Raw genomic sequence first — 17,035 nt, forward strand, 5'->3', positions numbered from 1 at the left:
TAAAATAGATTTAAAAAGAGAATGAAAACTTGAAAAAAAAAATCCAATAACGTCGAGTCATTGTTGAGCGACTAGAGTAGACTGTAGGAAAGAAGTAGAAGATGAATATTGAAGAATGAAGTTGAAGATGAAGGAATGTGAATCATGATTTTAAAATCACTCCTAAACATGCACTAAAATAAATCTGAAAGCAAATACGCATATCTGAAAATTAAAAATAAAAATAGAAAAATCAGATATTTCAAATCACCTATCAAACACGCATCTGCACAATCAGACACGTATCTGCACAATTAGAAGTATTTGTACTTCCTAGTTTACCGTTGATATTTTATATTATGTTAACTATTTAATATTAATTATTAATTATTAATATTCTAATTAATTTATATTTATTTAATTTTTTTATTAATTAAATAAAAAATTTAAATAATATTTAAGTTTAAAATATTCACTTAAAAGATATTTTAATTGATTAAATAATTAATCAATATAACAATATATTAAATAGTTAAATTTAATTATGATTACATTACTTCCTTTGGTATTAATTATCTTATTTATCCAAACGTAGACATTAATTATCCCAACATCTAAAATCTAGCCATTTAATATTCATACTTATGAAATAATATTTATGATCCAAACGACCCCTAAAAAAAATAATTTTTAAACATAGCAGAAAATAAATATTAATAAAGTTTTATGTAAAAATAAATAATCATTCACAGAAAACCAAAAAATAATATATAAAAAAAAAAAAGGGAAATGTTATATCATCAAACAGTGGGTTTTTTTTCCCTACAAATCCTCACAAATTTAGAACAATTTTCATAACTCGAAACTTATTTAAAAGAAACACGGATTTCTAGATGGGTAGTTTATTGTGATTAATAAAACAAATTCGTCCATAAACAGTAGAAGGTAACATCATATATTTCAAAATATCATGTGAATATATTTCCCTTCAATTAGCTTGAGAACTCGCAACTGCTCTGTAAATTCAAGTCCAACATAAACTGATGCATCTAATAAAAAATAAAAAATTTAACATGGAAAAGAAAAAGACAAGGAATTTTTTTAAAAAAAAGAATATATCAGAATGTAAAAAAAGTCACAGCAATTTCTTGCGTTCAAAGAATGTCTTGAGATGCCATAACTGTAAACTAGCCACAGACAAGCAAACTCCAAGTGATAAGAGACTAAAAGTGGCCATCTTTGCATTTGTTGATCTATTCAGTTTCTGCATTTCCTCCTCTCTGAAAAACCAAAAAGATAAGACAAACAATAATAAAGAATCAATCATCAGATTCATCACAGCATCAACTCATACAGAATAAATCTACAAAGTACAGAGCCCACCAAAGATACAAAAGGCCAATGAACTAAGTTCTCTCGAGGAATATCATCACATTGTAGCAGAATAAATCATTTTAGTATATCTTTTTTATCAAATTCTGTATGGTTATGATGAATGCCATGTAAAAGAGATCATATTCCCATAAGGCAGGAGAGATTATGCAATTTCTTTATGGGCTCTTCAGAAACTCAATTCATTGTAATGTTGTACCTTTCACGGAGATAAAACATCTCATCGTGTATGGAGATGACTGTGTCGTACAACTTCTTCAACTCAAGTTCCATTACCTAGCATAAGAGATGATGAGCAATTTCATCACATGACCATCTGAAAGATTCTTCTATCAAACGAAAAAAATAAACCATTTTTACATTTAAGTAGAGAAGAGTTCGGAACAGAATCTCAAAAGATCTCTTATTTATAAATGGGCCTCTTAACATATTATTATGGGGGAAAACCTCAATGAAAAATAATATCTATGAAGAAATAATAAATACCAAAGAAATGTGGACATGGACCACAAGAAGAATAATGAGATGCACATGCAGTTTAGACAATGACACATTGGTAAAATTATACATTATTATATTTCAATCATGCCATACATTATGAGAACTACTAATGACCAGAGTAGCATATTGAGACCATATGATGAAAATATCAACATAAACTTCATAAATCAGGAGCCACTCAAACCCATAAAGAATCATTGTATATGAAAAACTTAAATTCCTTTTTTCTTTTGTCCTTTTATTTTTCTCTCTCTAATCCAGCTACTTTCATCCACAAGCATGGTCCGCTTAGTTTTGGTGGCATTGACTGAACTTTTTCCATTAAGATTTCCCTTCATTTATTTTCAGTTTCAATAGGAATTAAAATGATAATCCTGCCTCCATCATAAAATTTTATTTTACAAGAAACATTTCATTGTTTGATGAAATAGGGAAAACCTCAACGCCAATAGGCGAATTACAAGAAACATGTCCAATTAAAGAAAATAATCTCCATCGTTAAGGTAGTCCTTACTTCTAGATAAAAAGATCTGGACTTTGCATTCCTCCAGAATTTTATGGCTTGTTGGCATTTTTTGCTTGAAGGGTCCACTTCAATTTTAGCTTTCAAAAGGAATTTAAATGATGATCCACTTTCAACCAGTGGGGTAGTCCTAGTGCTACTCTTCAGAATAAAAGGATTTTGATCCTCTATTTTTTTGGTGTTTTCCTAGCGGCATCTTTCTTCTCTCTCTCTCTCTCTCTCTCTCTCTTTGTTCTTTCTTGTTTTTCCTTTATACACTTCATCTTCTCGCTTTATGGGGGCCGGTTCTTTTTGGCCAAACTCTAGAAGGTGATCCCAAAGAAAGTTAAAAAGTTCTTCACTTGGTTGTGCAAGAGAGATGATATCATTGACACTGATTCGATGTCGGTCTTCCCTTGCTTGATTCTATAGTGGTAAGTTCTTTACAAGAAAGAAAGAAGATTCTTGTTGAAAACATAATTGTTTTAATAATATTGTAAGGAAGCAAAAGGAGATAAAACCTATTATAGAAACTGAATGCATATCAAATCAAATTATGATCTAACATGAACACTTATTTCACCATGCAGCCACCACAATGCCCACAAGTTCAACACAATTATTCAAAGAATAACATAATATCATGCAAGATGAATTGTTCCAAGGATAATTAGGAAAAAGTTCCAAACATTAAGCAAATGCATATCCATGTCTAAGCCAGAAACAATTGAGAAATTTCAGTACTTACTTCAACCTGGCCTTTCTTAGCAACCTTGGACCAATCCTTAGAAGAAACACCAGACCTCCAATCAAATTCCACAGTAACCGAACCAAGGGGCTTTTGTTCGGGAGCCCAAAAGCAAGTAGTATAATCACCAGACTCGGCTGCAGTGAACGCGAAATGTCCAGATTCCACATGATCCGCATTATGATACGTGTTGCCGTGAGGCGAACTAACCTAATAAGAACCTCCACTACACAAATTACTCATCTAAACAAATAACCCAGAGAGAGAAATCAATTTGAAAACACAAATGCAGGCAAACAGAATCATAAAGATGATCATGATACAGTCCAAATGCAGATTGGAGAAGATAGATAAGCATTGAATCGGAAAAGGAAAAGTGAATGATACCCTAACAGTGAGCTTGTGGGAATCAGGGATGGGAAAACCTTCGTTGAGATTAACCACCGAATATTTCCCGACGGTCATGGCGTTGGTCTTGATGTCATCGGAAATGCATTTGGTGGCGCCGGATTGAAGATCGAACCGCATTGAATCAGCGACGGTGGAGATGAAGCCCAAAAGAACGAAAACCAAGAAACTCCATTTCGGCATCTTCATTGATATCTGGCAGATTAGGTTGAAGAGATCATCAAATTGAAAGCCAAGGGAAAAAAAAAATAGATGTTTTATTTGTAATATTTAAAATTGTAAACGGTTTGATTAAATTCTTTAGATTTATTATAAATGTATTTAAGTGATTAAATTGAATTATTATAAGAACAATTACAAATATAGTATTCAAACTCAAAAGCATTAATAGATATAATATGATACAAAAAAAAAAAGAAATTATAAATATGGCAAAAACTTAGATAGTCTATTAGTGATAAATCATATTGTCGGTAAGAGCCCATCAACAATAGAAATTTATCAAAGTTTGCTATATTTATAATTTTTTTAAAATGATGTTATACATTTGATTATTATCTCTAAAAATGCTATTAATTATCATTATCTCCATTAATATAATATTTTGTGCTAGTGCTACCATGACAGACCATATAAAATTAGAATTTGCAGCCCTTGACATTAATGGAAATTATTATTTTTCATGGGTACTCGATGACGAAATTCACCTGGATGCTATGAACTGGGAGAAACATTAAAGAAGGAAATAAAACATCTAGTCAGGACAAAACAAGAGCTATGATTTTGCTTCGTCATCATCTCCACAAGGGATTAAAAATGGGATATCTTACAATAAAAGATCTTTGTATCTTATGAAAAAATTTGAAAGAAATGTATGATCATCAAAACACGGTTATTTTAGAGTCTAGAACGTGTATGGAAAGTACAACGGATCAATAAGCACTCTAATTCATTAATTTCAGCTTTAAATTAAGCATACTCATAAACTAATAAGAGGATTTCATGACATACCTTTGTAGAACCACTTGAATCTCGATTCCAGCTACAAATCTTCTCCCAACTTGTGAGTCACCTCAAGGTCTTCCCTATCGTTCTCTTGGTGCTTTAGATTGAGTTATGGTACTCAAAATAAGCTTGAACAAAGAGAATTTAGAGAAGAAAATATTGTTGCACCAAGGAAGAAGACCTTATTCAACCTCAAGTTCTTCAGCAAAAACTTATCAAATGCATGCTTGATTCTCAGCCCAATTTTCTCCATTTATTGCAAGACCATCATGCAAAGAGGATTGCTGCTTGAAATGTACCTCATGCTTAGAAGATTGAGTCAAGAAATTGGTGGGAAATGAGTGAGCCACTATAAATGGAAAGTGGATAAATCCAACTCTTTCCATTTTCCATATTTTCTTCAATTTTGTTTTTCTAAATTGATTTCCAAAATAAATTTTATTTTCAAAATTGAAATCTTTATTAATTTTACAAAATTAATTCATTAATTAGTTTTCTAATAAAATTAATATTAATTAATTAATTCAATATCAAATATTAAATTAATTTGACACTAATTACACCATGAATCTCTATTCATGAATTTAATATTTAAATCATATTTAAATATTAATTGATTCTCCAATTTCGTTTAATTCCAAAATTAAACACGTAATTATATCACATATAATTACTAATTCCCTTAATTCTAATTTGAACGTTTTAAATTAACTTATCACGCTACTCTAAGACTAATCCATTTATGAGCTAGTAGGGGACCTCGTGGACCTACAGATCATGGGCTCCAACAATCCGAGATTAATCGGCTAAACACTTTATACCGAATTTGTTCCCATTCGTTAACTATTGGGTCACTCCACTAAAGCCCAGAGTTGCACTCTCTTCACTATAGATATATTATGTCCACTCGAAGTTAATCCTTCACAGGTTGTTCGTAATAATGCTTGGATCAAATGACTATTTTACCCCTAAGATTACCTCTTGTTCCTTAAGTCCCACTTATCCTCTAATAAACAATTGGTTTGTGATCCAATCAACAAAACAAACTGAGTTCCTCTTGAGCCAATGAGAGGGTGGGGCCCGTGTCCAAGACCTGGAATCAACACTTAAAGGAACAACCTCTCTACTATCCTTGAAAGCGGATAAGAATGATTTCCATCTTGCACCCTATGTCCCTAGCTATCTACCCGTTCTTACCCCTGAAATGGAGGTTGATTGAGCAACATTGTTGAGCCAACCCTCACCTATGCAAAACTAAGGATAATCCTAAATAAATAGGAGTTCATAGTTAGCTTAGGATTAAGGTCAATTACATAGGTAATCGCTTTGAAATAGTCAGTCTTAAACAGTAAACAAGCGTTATAAAGTAAGAGTGACTGATTTCGTGGTCCAATCTTGTACAAACCCATTGCATAGAATGCTCCCACTCCTCATGTCATAACATATACGAATTAGGATCACATCGTCTATAGCACTTTATAACTCCTTGTAACAATAACAGAGTGAGCCACATTCGATAGTGTTACCAGAATAAGGCACCCAACCTTATTCATATACTATAGATCATTTTGATTATTTACTCAAACCTAATCCACTTTTATTTCTCCACATAAAGTTCAAGTACTCCTGTAATAGTCATCGATCTTTTAGTTTATTGGATTTATTTCTAAAACGAAATAAGCAATTCATATTCAATAAAAACTTATTGAATTTTCAGAATAAGTTTTATTGTATACAAACCACGAGTTTTAGGACATAAAACCCAACAGACTCCTACTTGGACTAAAACTCCAGTGGTAACATAGATATCTGAATATATAATACTGGGTTTTTTAGCTTTGCAGAGAAATACAATAAACTAGGACATCACATATCCATGGTTTATCTTTTGGTATCCCATACCCGATTTTTCTCCCACTTACCCTAGGTTATATTCCTGGTATTCCAAGTCTTACTAGGAGATTCTCATACACTTTAGCCGAGAGAATTGTTGTAAACATACTAGTATACAATAGAATTCTTATTAAACTATATGGGGAATGCATCTTATTGTCATAACTCCTGTTTCTCAATAATGGCTAGGAAGTCATACATTCCTCCCACTACATCGAGGTACTCTCAACTCTTTGAGTAAGATGCATCTGACTTGTATAAACAACCTCTTGTTTACAGTGTCAGTTTTAATCAATAAATTTTATTGATGTATGCAAGCTTTTATGGAAACAAATAATACACGGTGATCTCGAACAATATTCCAACACTTAAGGGTTTGATATTAACACTTATATCGATCTTTTCAGATTTTTGAACTATATAAACAACTTTTACATATCATAAACAGCTTTCATAAGTTCTCTATATCTCATATAGAAGTTCAAAAATACATTAAAATTGGAATGATGTTAAAAAAACTAATTAAGGCAACTAGGTGTAGAAAGCTTTTAGTGGATTTCATGTTCTATCAAATAGTCCTAGAAATCTAAAACTTTTTATACTTTGATCCAATCAAAGTATTTCAATTTTATTTTACCTAATAAGTTCTGTACACTTTGAATTTTTCAAGTGTTTTAAACTTATCACTTAGGTTAAATAATTACTTGCCTTTATCGATTTTTAGCTGTTTTAAATATTTAAATATTTGTAAATGGCTTTTAACTAGGTTGGTTCTAACAAAAGTTGCTTTGCAATAGAACAAACATAACTTTCGCTAATGAACATTTCATTTACAAAAATATATACAATTTGTTCTTTTACAACAAGATAAACTAACTCTTATTACAATAACAAAAGTAAATAAGATCATCTTCAGACAGCAACATCTCCCACTGGTCATCATGAAAACAACAAGCAATCTTCAAGAACTAGTTTGCACTGTTTTGCTTTCTTTACTCTCTTCTCAGTAAGGTACTGCGGGCAGTTTCTCTTCCAGTGCACTTCTTCGTTGCAATGGAAATATTTTCCTTTATCTGCAACTTAGTCTTGTGAAGAGGAAGCAATATCAGGCTTTTTGGAGGACGTTTCTTTCTTCTCAGCAATAGCAACATTTACTTCTGGTTTCAGACCTTTAGCCCTTATCATAGTCTAGTAAGCTTGTAGCTCATTGAGTAGAGTAGTCAAGTTATACTCTATTTTATTCATGAGCGCGTTCGTACAGAACTGCAGAAAACTCTTCGGAAGAGATTTTAGAATAAAACAACTTGACTTTTCTCGTCAACGACAACCCCATTTACTTCTGCCACATTGAAATGGACCACCATATCCAGGACAGGTTCTCTAACAAAGGTCCCTTCTTTCATACAGTAGTTGTAAACGTATTTAATAGCCATGCCTCAAGGAGAAGAACGATTGTCCAAATATCCCACAGAGAGATTCCATAATCTCTTTGACAATACCTATACTCCCGTGTTTCTTTGCTAAGACATCAAATATGCTGGCAAGGATATAGGTACAGGCTTTGTCATTAGCCCTAATTCATTCTGTTGTATGTATCCCGAATAGTTCGGTTGCATTTGATCTAGGAATGGGAGGATACTCCTCTATTAAAACGAACCATAGATCATCTATCACCAATATAGTATTCAGGTTTGTTTTTCAAGTGGCATAATTATTCCCAATAAGTTTATCAAACGCCAACAATTGTACTAATGAACTCGTCATTCTAAAAAATATAAACAAATTTTATCAGTGAACTGCTTTTTAAACTCAATCAAGTTTTGACAAAGTAACAATATACCCAATATTATTTTTTTACAACGATATTACAACAAGACATTCTTGACTAGTACTATATCCAGAATAACTCATATTCTGATAGTCATTCAGCTACCGATTTTTGTCAGAGATTAATAACTCTTTAGTAATTCTGTAAGTGTAACCCTCTGTTTTCAGACCCCAGAAGTCAGCCTCAACAATGCTCCCGAATTGGAAAGTCAAAGTTGAAAACGACTTTAGAAATCCTATCCATTTCTGGAGTTTGATTTGTTCTGAATCCTATATTAAAACCCTCCAAGGGGATAGTAGTCGTTAAATGACTAACGAGGCCGACTTAAAGACAACAAGCAAGCACAACATAGGAATTTCATGGTCCAAACCAACAGAAGAGACCATAGGATATGTTGACACATATCCTTCACCCACTTACTATGAACCACTTCCCCTATTCGCTTTGATCTTGATCTCATAACGAACACTTTTTGAGGTCACTCCCAGGGTGACACGAAGTGTTGTACGAATCTCACGATGGGAATTATCTAGGGACATGAGAATTGAAATCAATATATCATATATTTGATTTTCTATTGAACAACTTCCCCTCATTCACCTCGATTAATTCTCGCAAACACTTTCCGAATGGAGGTCACTCCCAGGATGACACGAAGTGCCGCATGAACCTCTCGGTGTGAACATCTTGAGAACGTGAAAATTAAAATCAAAACATCACATTTGATTTTAAGGTGAACAATTTTCCCCATTCACCAAAATCTTGATTCATGTAAACATTTTCGAATGGAGCTCACTCCCAGGGTGACATGAAGTGAAACATGAATTTCGATCATGAACTCTTAGGGAGTGAGAGCTAAAAATAATCATATCATATATGTTTATTAATCTCCACTGAAGTGTTCTAACATATCATATATGTTATTTATTTTCACTGAAGTGTTCTAATAGTATATCATATATGTTATTAAACTTCCACTGAAGTGTTCTAACATTGAACAAGGTATACATTTCCTTAGGCTTATTCCGGCTAATTAAAAAACCTAAGTCTAGGTGTTTATCCAAGTATAATGTTTATATTTGGATTTAACCTATGATATCTATGTGATAAACTAGTTTTTAAACCTCACATCGCTCACGTATTGCTCATAAACTGGTTAACAATGCTCAATTATTCGACCATAATTCCCAGGTATGAGGTATTCCCTAGACCGTCAACTTAAATACCTCCAGCCTTAGACAAGATTATATATCGGTTGAATTTGTAACCCTAGTTTTACAAGTTTAACTACCTATTTTAATTATTAAAACAAGTGGTTAACCTACGTGAGCATGCAACTATTCTTTGTTATGGATTTTAAATGTAACCCAATTTTATAACAACTTACAAAATTTTTAGACATGCTAAACATCCACAATATACATCAAAGGCATTTAATATTTAATATAACACTTATATTAGATAAAAGAAACCTTAAACATGCATACTACATATTATAACACTTTATAACATACTTTCAAGGTGAGATTTTAAATCTACATGGCATACTTTATGTATAAATAATTAAACACGTACTGATATGGTTTTAATTTTGGCATTTTCAATCAAACAAAGGACTAATTATTACAAAAAAAGCAAGAAACAGCTCGAAAATACTTTCGGACTGCTCGAACCGCCCCAAACGGAACTCGAACAGCTTGAACCAAACCAGAATTGATTGAATTGGACAAGTCAAAACCCATTTGAGGCTGAATCGGACCAGACAATAAGAAAACTGGTAAAAAAAAGTCAAAGCTCACTCATCCTCGCCTGGTCAAATCGGTTCAAACTCGATTCTTCGTTCAATCAATGGTTCAAACTCGATCGCTCGGTCAAAACTGGTTCAAACTCGATCCTTGTTGCTGGTTGGTTGAAAACTCGCTCCTCATTCCTCGATGAAACTCGATTCTCGCTCGAATATGAACAACGTAGCAATGCTCAAGGGCAGCATTGCAATGCTGCCTGGACAGAAGCTCACGAATAGTTTTCTACAACTCGACCTTCTTCACTTATTTCTTCAATTACAACTTAATTTCAACACTAATGACTCCAAATAAATTACAGACTCTTGAGCACACATATAAGCTCATCAATCAAGAGCCAATTACAAATTTAACAAAGGAATAAAAAAGAATTTAAATGCCAAATCTCAGAAAACCATATCAGTGCACCATTTTCATATAACTCATGAAAAAACATCCACAAGCCAAAATTAAACCAGGATATGGATCTTGTATAAACCTATTGCATAAGACGCTTCCACTCCTCATGTCATAACATGTACGAATTAGAATCACATCGTCTATAGCACTTTACAACTCCTTGTAACAATTACAGAATGGGTCACATCCGATAGTATTACCAGAATAAGGCACCCAATCTTATCCATATAGTTTAGATCATTTTGGCTATTTACTCGAACATAATCCACTTTTATGTCTTCACATAAAGTTCAAGCACTCATGTAATAGTCATGGATATTTTAGTTTATTGGATTTATTTCTAAAACAAAATAAGCAATTCATATATTCAATAACAACTTATTGAATTTTCAGAATAAGTTTTATTGTTTACAAACCACAAATTTTAAGACATAAAATCTTACAAGTTATTCTTCCTAAAGCCCGTTATGAGTGGATGCATTTGAGGCTACAATATTTTAGATCAGTAAATGATTACAATTCCGCATTATTTAAAATCAATTCAAAATTGTTGTTATGCGAAGAAAAAATTAATGATACTAATATATTAGAGAAGACATTTTCTACATTTCATGTCTCGAATATGCTCATGCAATAGCAATATTGAGAGAAAGGTTTTAAACAATATTCTGAACTAATTTCATGTTTTCTTGTAGCCAAACAAAATAACGAGTTCTTGATGAAGAACCACAAATCTCGACCAACTGGAACAACACCATTCCTTGAAGTGAATATTGTGAATATTAATAATCGTGGTCGAGGTCATAACCATGATAAAGGAAGAAATAATTATTATTTTCGTGATGGTCGTTCTAATCATTTAAATTGGAAAAGAATTACACAAAATGATGATCACAAAGGAAAAGCTCCACAAGATAAAAGTTCAAAGAGTGTTGAAAGTGCTTCCGATGGGGAATGACTGAACATTGATCACGTACCTGTCATACATCAAAACACTTAGTAGACCTCTATCAAACTTCCCTAAAGGAAAAAGGAAAAAAATGCAAAAGCAAATTTTGCATATCAAGATAATGACATATTTGACCTATCCCACATGACAAATTTGGATATGGTGGACTTCTTTAAATCTTTTAAAGAGAAGATTGACATAGTTGGTAGAACAACAAGTGTTTCTTTTGACTTTGAGAATATCTAGACTTAATGTTGTTTTCTTTTATCTATCTTCATATTTATTTTAGTAACTTTTGTATATTTTAAGTGTTGTTTTTCTTATTATAATTATTTTCTTTTAATGAAGAAACATGGACCATTTTCATATGTTGGGTGTTTAAAAAATGAGTAAAGAAGATCTGTTTCTGGCAAATGGTCCAACTACACTCACAATACTTACAAATAAAAAATACTTTTCCAAATTGACAATGCTAAAAGCAAAAGTAAATACAATATCAGGTTTTGCAAACTTGATCGAAAGTTTTGGAAAAACAAATATTATTTTTCCTAAAGAAACAAAATTTACAATCGACAATGCATTGTTCTCTAGTCAATAAAAAAGAAATCTTATAAGTTTAAAGATATACATTACAATGGTTATTGTCTTGAGATTGATAGTAAGAATAATAGGAAATATCTATATATTATCTTTACTATCTCAAATGAAAAATGTATATTGGAAAAATTGTCTGTTTTATCTTCTGGATTTTATTATACTTATATTCGAGTAATTGAAACATATGCAACAATGAACCTGAAGTTCATGAATTCAGACATATTTACAATTTGGCATGACCGATTGAGTCATCCAGGATCTATAATGATGAGGAGAATTATTGAGAATTCAAATGGACACCAATTGAAGAATCAGATAATTCTTCAATTCTAATGAATTATCATGTAATGTTTGCTCTCAAGGCAAATTAATAATTAGATCATCATTGGTTAAAATAGTGATATATGTAGACCTATTAAGCCACCAAGTAGACCATTTAGATATTTTATGGTATTAATAGATGCATCTAGTAAATGGTCACACGTGTGCTTATTATCAAATTAAAATCTTGCATTTGCAAGATTACTTGCTCAAATAATTAAGTTAAGAACACAATCTCCTGATTATACAATTAAGATCTTTCGTCTTGAAAATACTGGTGAATTTATATCCCAAGTTTTTTTATAATTATTGGATGTCAATTGGGATAAGTGTTGAACATCCTGTAGCTCATATTTACACACAAAATAGTTTAGCAGAATCATTCATGAAACATTTGCAATTAATTGCAAGATCATTACTTATGAGAGCTAAGTTTCTTTCATTTGTATGGGGCATGCTATTTTGCATGCAGCATCGTTTATACGCATTAGGTCAATAGCTTATCTTAAGTACTCACATTACAATTAGTTTATGGTCGTGAGCTAAATATTTTCCATCGAAGAATTTTTGGGTGCAGTATATATTCCAAGTGCTCCACCACAACGCATTAAGATGCGTCCTCAGAGGAGGTTCAGAATATATATTGGATGCGATTCCCCATCAATTATTAAACATCTTGAACCCCTGACGGGTGATGCATTTACTGCACGATTTTTTTTATTGTCATTCTAATGAGACAAATTTTTCAACATTAGTGGGAGGAACTAAGGAATTGGAAAAAAAATTACATGGAATGCATCGTTATTGTCTCATTTAGATCTCCGTATAGATCAATGTGAACTTGAAGTTCAGAAAATAACTCATTTGCAAAATATAGTAAATCAATTGCCAGATGCATTTATAGATGCAAAAAAGTAACTAAATCACATATACCAATTGCAAATGTTCTATAAAAAATTGATATCCCAAAACAACAAGTTATCGCTAATGAGTCTGGGACATGCCATAAGCGTGGTAGACCAGTGTGTTCCAATGATAAAAATCCTTGAAAACGAAAAAATAACTAATAGTAAAAAAGATTTGGTTGAGAATGTAAATACCCATGAAGAAATCTTCAACATGACTAGTGAGAAAAGTGAAATAGTAAAAAAGACTTGGTTGATAATGTAAATACCCATAAAGAAATCTTCAACATGACTAGTGAGAAAAGTGAAATACCTAAAGATAATAATAAGATTTCAATAAACTATATCATGACAGGAAAAAGATGAAATCGAACTAATGTAGTTATTGACAATATTTTTGTGTATAATGTTGCACTTGATATTATATCTGAAAATGAGAATCCTGAACCAAAATCTATTGAAGAATGTCGACATGGAAAAGATTGGCTTCAGTGGAAAGAAGTAATCGAGGTAGAACTAAACTCACTTTCAAAAGAGTAGGTTTTTGGACCAGTAATCTGAACACTAGAGGTATCAAACCTATGGGATATAAATGAGTATTTGTGAGAAAATAAAATGAAAATAATGAGGTCACAAGATACAAAGAAAGACTAGTTGCACAAAATTTTTCACAAAGACCTGGTATTGATTATGAGGAGACATATTCTCCAGTGATAGATGCAATTACGTTATGATATTTAATTCGCTTGACTGTGTATAAAAGTCGAGATATGCATCTTATGGATATAGTCACAACATATTTATATGGATCTTTTGATAATGATATTTATATGAGAATCCCAGAAGGATTTAGGGTACCTGAAACATATACATCAAATTCCCGGGAATAGTATTCAATAAAGTTACAAAGATCACTATATGAATTGAAACAATCAGGACAGATGTGGTACAATCGCCTGAGTGGATATTTATTGAATGAAGGATATCAAAATAATTCAATATGTCAGTGTGTTTTTATAAAGAAATCACAATCAGGATTTGCTATTATAACTGTATATGTTGATGGCTTGAATATAATTAGAATTCATGAAAACCTTTCAAAGGCAATAGAATATCTTAAGAAAGAATTTGAGATGAATGATCTTGAAAAAAATAAAAACATTTGCCTTGGTTTGCAAATTAAGCATTTAACAGATGGAAAATTTATTCATCAATCAACTCAAGAAAATTTTTAGATTTTATATGGACAAATGACATCGATTAAATATCCAATGGAAGTCAGTTCATTGGCTATAAAGAAATATATATTTCAACCTCGAGAAGATAATGAAGAACTTCTTGGTCCTGAAGTACCATATCTTAGTGCAATTGGTGCACTTATGTATCTTGCTAATTATAAGACCAGATATTGCATTTTCAGTAAATTTATTAGCTAAATATAGTTCTTCTTCTACAAAAAGACATTAGAACAAAATTAAGCATATACTCCGTTATCTCTAAGGAACAATCGATATGGGTTTTTTTAGTTTATTCAAATAAATCAAATTTTTTATGTAGTTGGTTATGCAGATTCTGGATATTTATCTGATCCACACAAATCTAGATCTCAAACAGGTTATTTGTACACATGTGGAGGAATTGTTATATCGGTGATCGGTGAAACTTGATGTAGTTGGTTATGCAGATTATGGATATTTATCTGATCCACACAAAGCTAGATCTCAAACTGGTTATTTGTTCACATGTGGAGGAATCGACGATCTGTGAAACATACCATAACGGTCACTTCTTCAAATCATGCTGAAATTCTTGTAATTCACGTGGCTAGTTGAGAATGTGTATAGCTAAGGTCAATGACTCATCACATTCGTAAAACAATATTACATGAAGACAACACAACTTGCATGACCCAAATCAAAGGAGAATATATTAAAGAAGTTAGAACAAAACATATTTCACCGAAGCTTTTCTACACTCATGATCTTGAAAAAAATGGCAACATTACTGTACAACAAATTTTTTCGAAGGATAACCTGGCAAATTTATTTACAAATGCATTACCAACTGCAACTTTTCAAAAATTGGTACACAACATTGGAATGCAGTGACTCAGAGACCTTAAGTAATGTTTTTGTGAAGGATAATAAATATATTGTATTCTTTTAAGAGTATGTATTATACGAAATATGTATTATACGAAATATGTATTATTTTTTCTTCAGTCGGATTTTTTCCCATTGGGTTTTAAGGAGACATATTTCATATATATATAGAGAGAGAATTATAAATATCATATAAATAGATGTTCAATGCTTAGTATCCTAAAAGCCATGTGTCATTTTTCATATTGTCCATGTGTCTTGTAATAATTCATGTTTGGTGTCCATGTAAGTTCACATCCTACTTGCCACTTTGCCTATAAATAGTGATTTTGGTGGATCTCAAAAGAATGCACATTTGTGAGAAATCCACTTCAAAATTTCATTAGTTTTCAAATTATCCAATTTTATAATTTTAGTTATATTATATTATATTTATTATTATATTATATTTTCTCCGTATCTCAATTTCACAATATAAGTAATTACACAACTCACACTAATATATTTATTAATGGGCACATACAAGAATATATTGATTATTATTGTTTTATTTATTTTTGATAAAATTCCAATAGGTTTATGCCACAGCTAGCACAATTGATTTTTGTCTTCATGAAATTTGAACAACTTTCCAAGAGAATGCTCCATTTTTCATGAGTACTTTTGAAAAATTTACTTCTCCAAGGCGAGTTTAGTATAATTAAGGTCTCGTTTGATAATTATTTTTTTTTTTAAATTAAGCCCATAGTAATATAGGCACTATTTTCACCTCTAAATTTCTTTATTTATTATTTACTTTTTGTTAATGGATTAAAAAGTCAAACTAAATTTTGAAAATTAAAAAAATAGCTTTTAAAAATTTATTTTTATTTTTGGAACTTGGTTAAGAATTAAATTATTGTATTTAAGAAAGATGGCGTTGATGGATTAAAAAGTCAAACCAAATTTTGAGCTGGCTTGCACATACTTGGACTATATTCAAGATCCTTATTAACTCCAAGACTAATTGATAATTGATATATGTTAAGATAGACTTTATAGTGACTCACTCAAAATTCGCTAAATATCCAACGAGAAAAAGATATTCATAATCAATACAACTACTTTTAATCCAATAAATATTTTATTTAAGATGATTTTATAGCGTAGCTCAACTGGTACATAATTAACGTATCTATCTAGTTAGATTCTTTATTTGTTGCTTGATTATTGGATTTATATAAAATTTTCTCACAATGAAAAAAAAAAAACCAATTGGAGCATTAGCAAACAACACGAACTCAAAACCCAGAAGAAAATGAAAAAATTGCAAGATTTTCATTCCTTCGGCGTCTCTATTCACATTCCGATTCCGATTCCTATTCCGATCGTTATAGAGATTTCCATTCCTTCAACGTCACCAAGGTTTGAAGTAAACTAAACCCAAGAATTACAGGAGGCTAGAAGAAAATTGCTTATGCTCTTATCACTTACCTCTAAAGCGTTAATTGAAGCTTCAGTAAAAAAGAAAATGTAGGTGGTTGAATGTAGAATGAACAGAAGGGTGATCCAGACTTAAAAGAAATTAGGTTGTTGGTGATCAATATTCGCTTGGACAATGGATAACGATGAATATTGATCTTCTTCTACTCGCCATTGATCAAAATCAACTGGTGGTTCAAGTTTCGCTATTAGGTTTGAATAATCCTTTTTTTTCCCTTGTGT

The 17,035-nt window shown here is 31.5% G+C and overlaps 1 protein-coding gene across 1 annotated transcript; it reads right to left on the reverse strand.

The window, feature by feature from the left end:
* Positions 1–865: 865 nt before the first annotated feature.
* On the reverse strand, positions 866–3,800 carry LOC120080220 (transmembrane emp24 domain-containing protein p24delta9-like). The gene is made up of 4 exons (XM_039034800.1): positions 3,510–3,800; positions 3,123–3,332; positions 1,571–1,647; positions 866–1,259 (listed from the first exon to the last, which is right to left on the reverse strand). The coding sequence occupies exons 1-4, from the start codon at positions 3,717–3,719 to the stop codon at positions 1,115–1,117; spliced, it is 642 nt and encodes a 213-aa protein (XP_038890728.1). The 5' UTR covers positions 3,720–3,800; the 3' UTR covers positions 866–1,114.
* Between the last annotated feature and the right edge of the window lie 13,235 nt (positions 3,801–17,035).

The sequence above is a fragment of the Benincasa hispida genome, chromosome 6 (genome assembly GCF_009727055.1).
Source record: "Benincasa hispida cultivar B227 chromosome 6, ASM972705v1, whole genome shotgun sequence".
NCBI lineage: Eukaryota > Viridiplantae > Streptophyta > Magnoliopsida > Cucurbitales > Cucurbitaceae > Benincasa > Benincasa hispida.

Coding starts and splice junctions, on each gene's coding strand:
- LOC120080220 (XM_039034800.1), bottom strand. CDS start 3,719: ATGAAGATGCCGAAATGGAGTTTCTTGGTTTTCGTTCTTTTGGGCTTC. Junction 1,648..3,122: donor CTAAGAAAGGCCAGGTTGAA/GTAAGTACTGAA, acceptor CTCTTATGCTAG/GTAATGGAACTTGAGTTGAA. Junction 1,260..1,570: donor ATGTTTTATCTCCGTGAAAG/GTACAACATTAC, acceptor TTGGTTTTTCAG/AGAGGAGGAAATGCAGAAAC.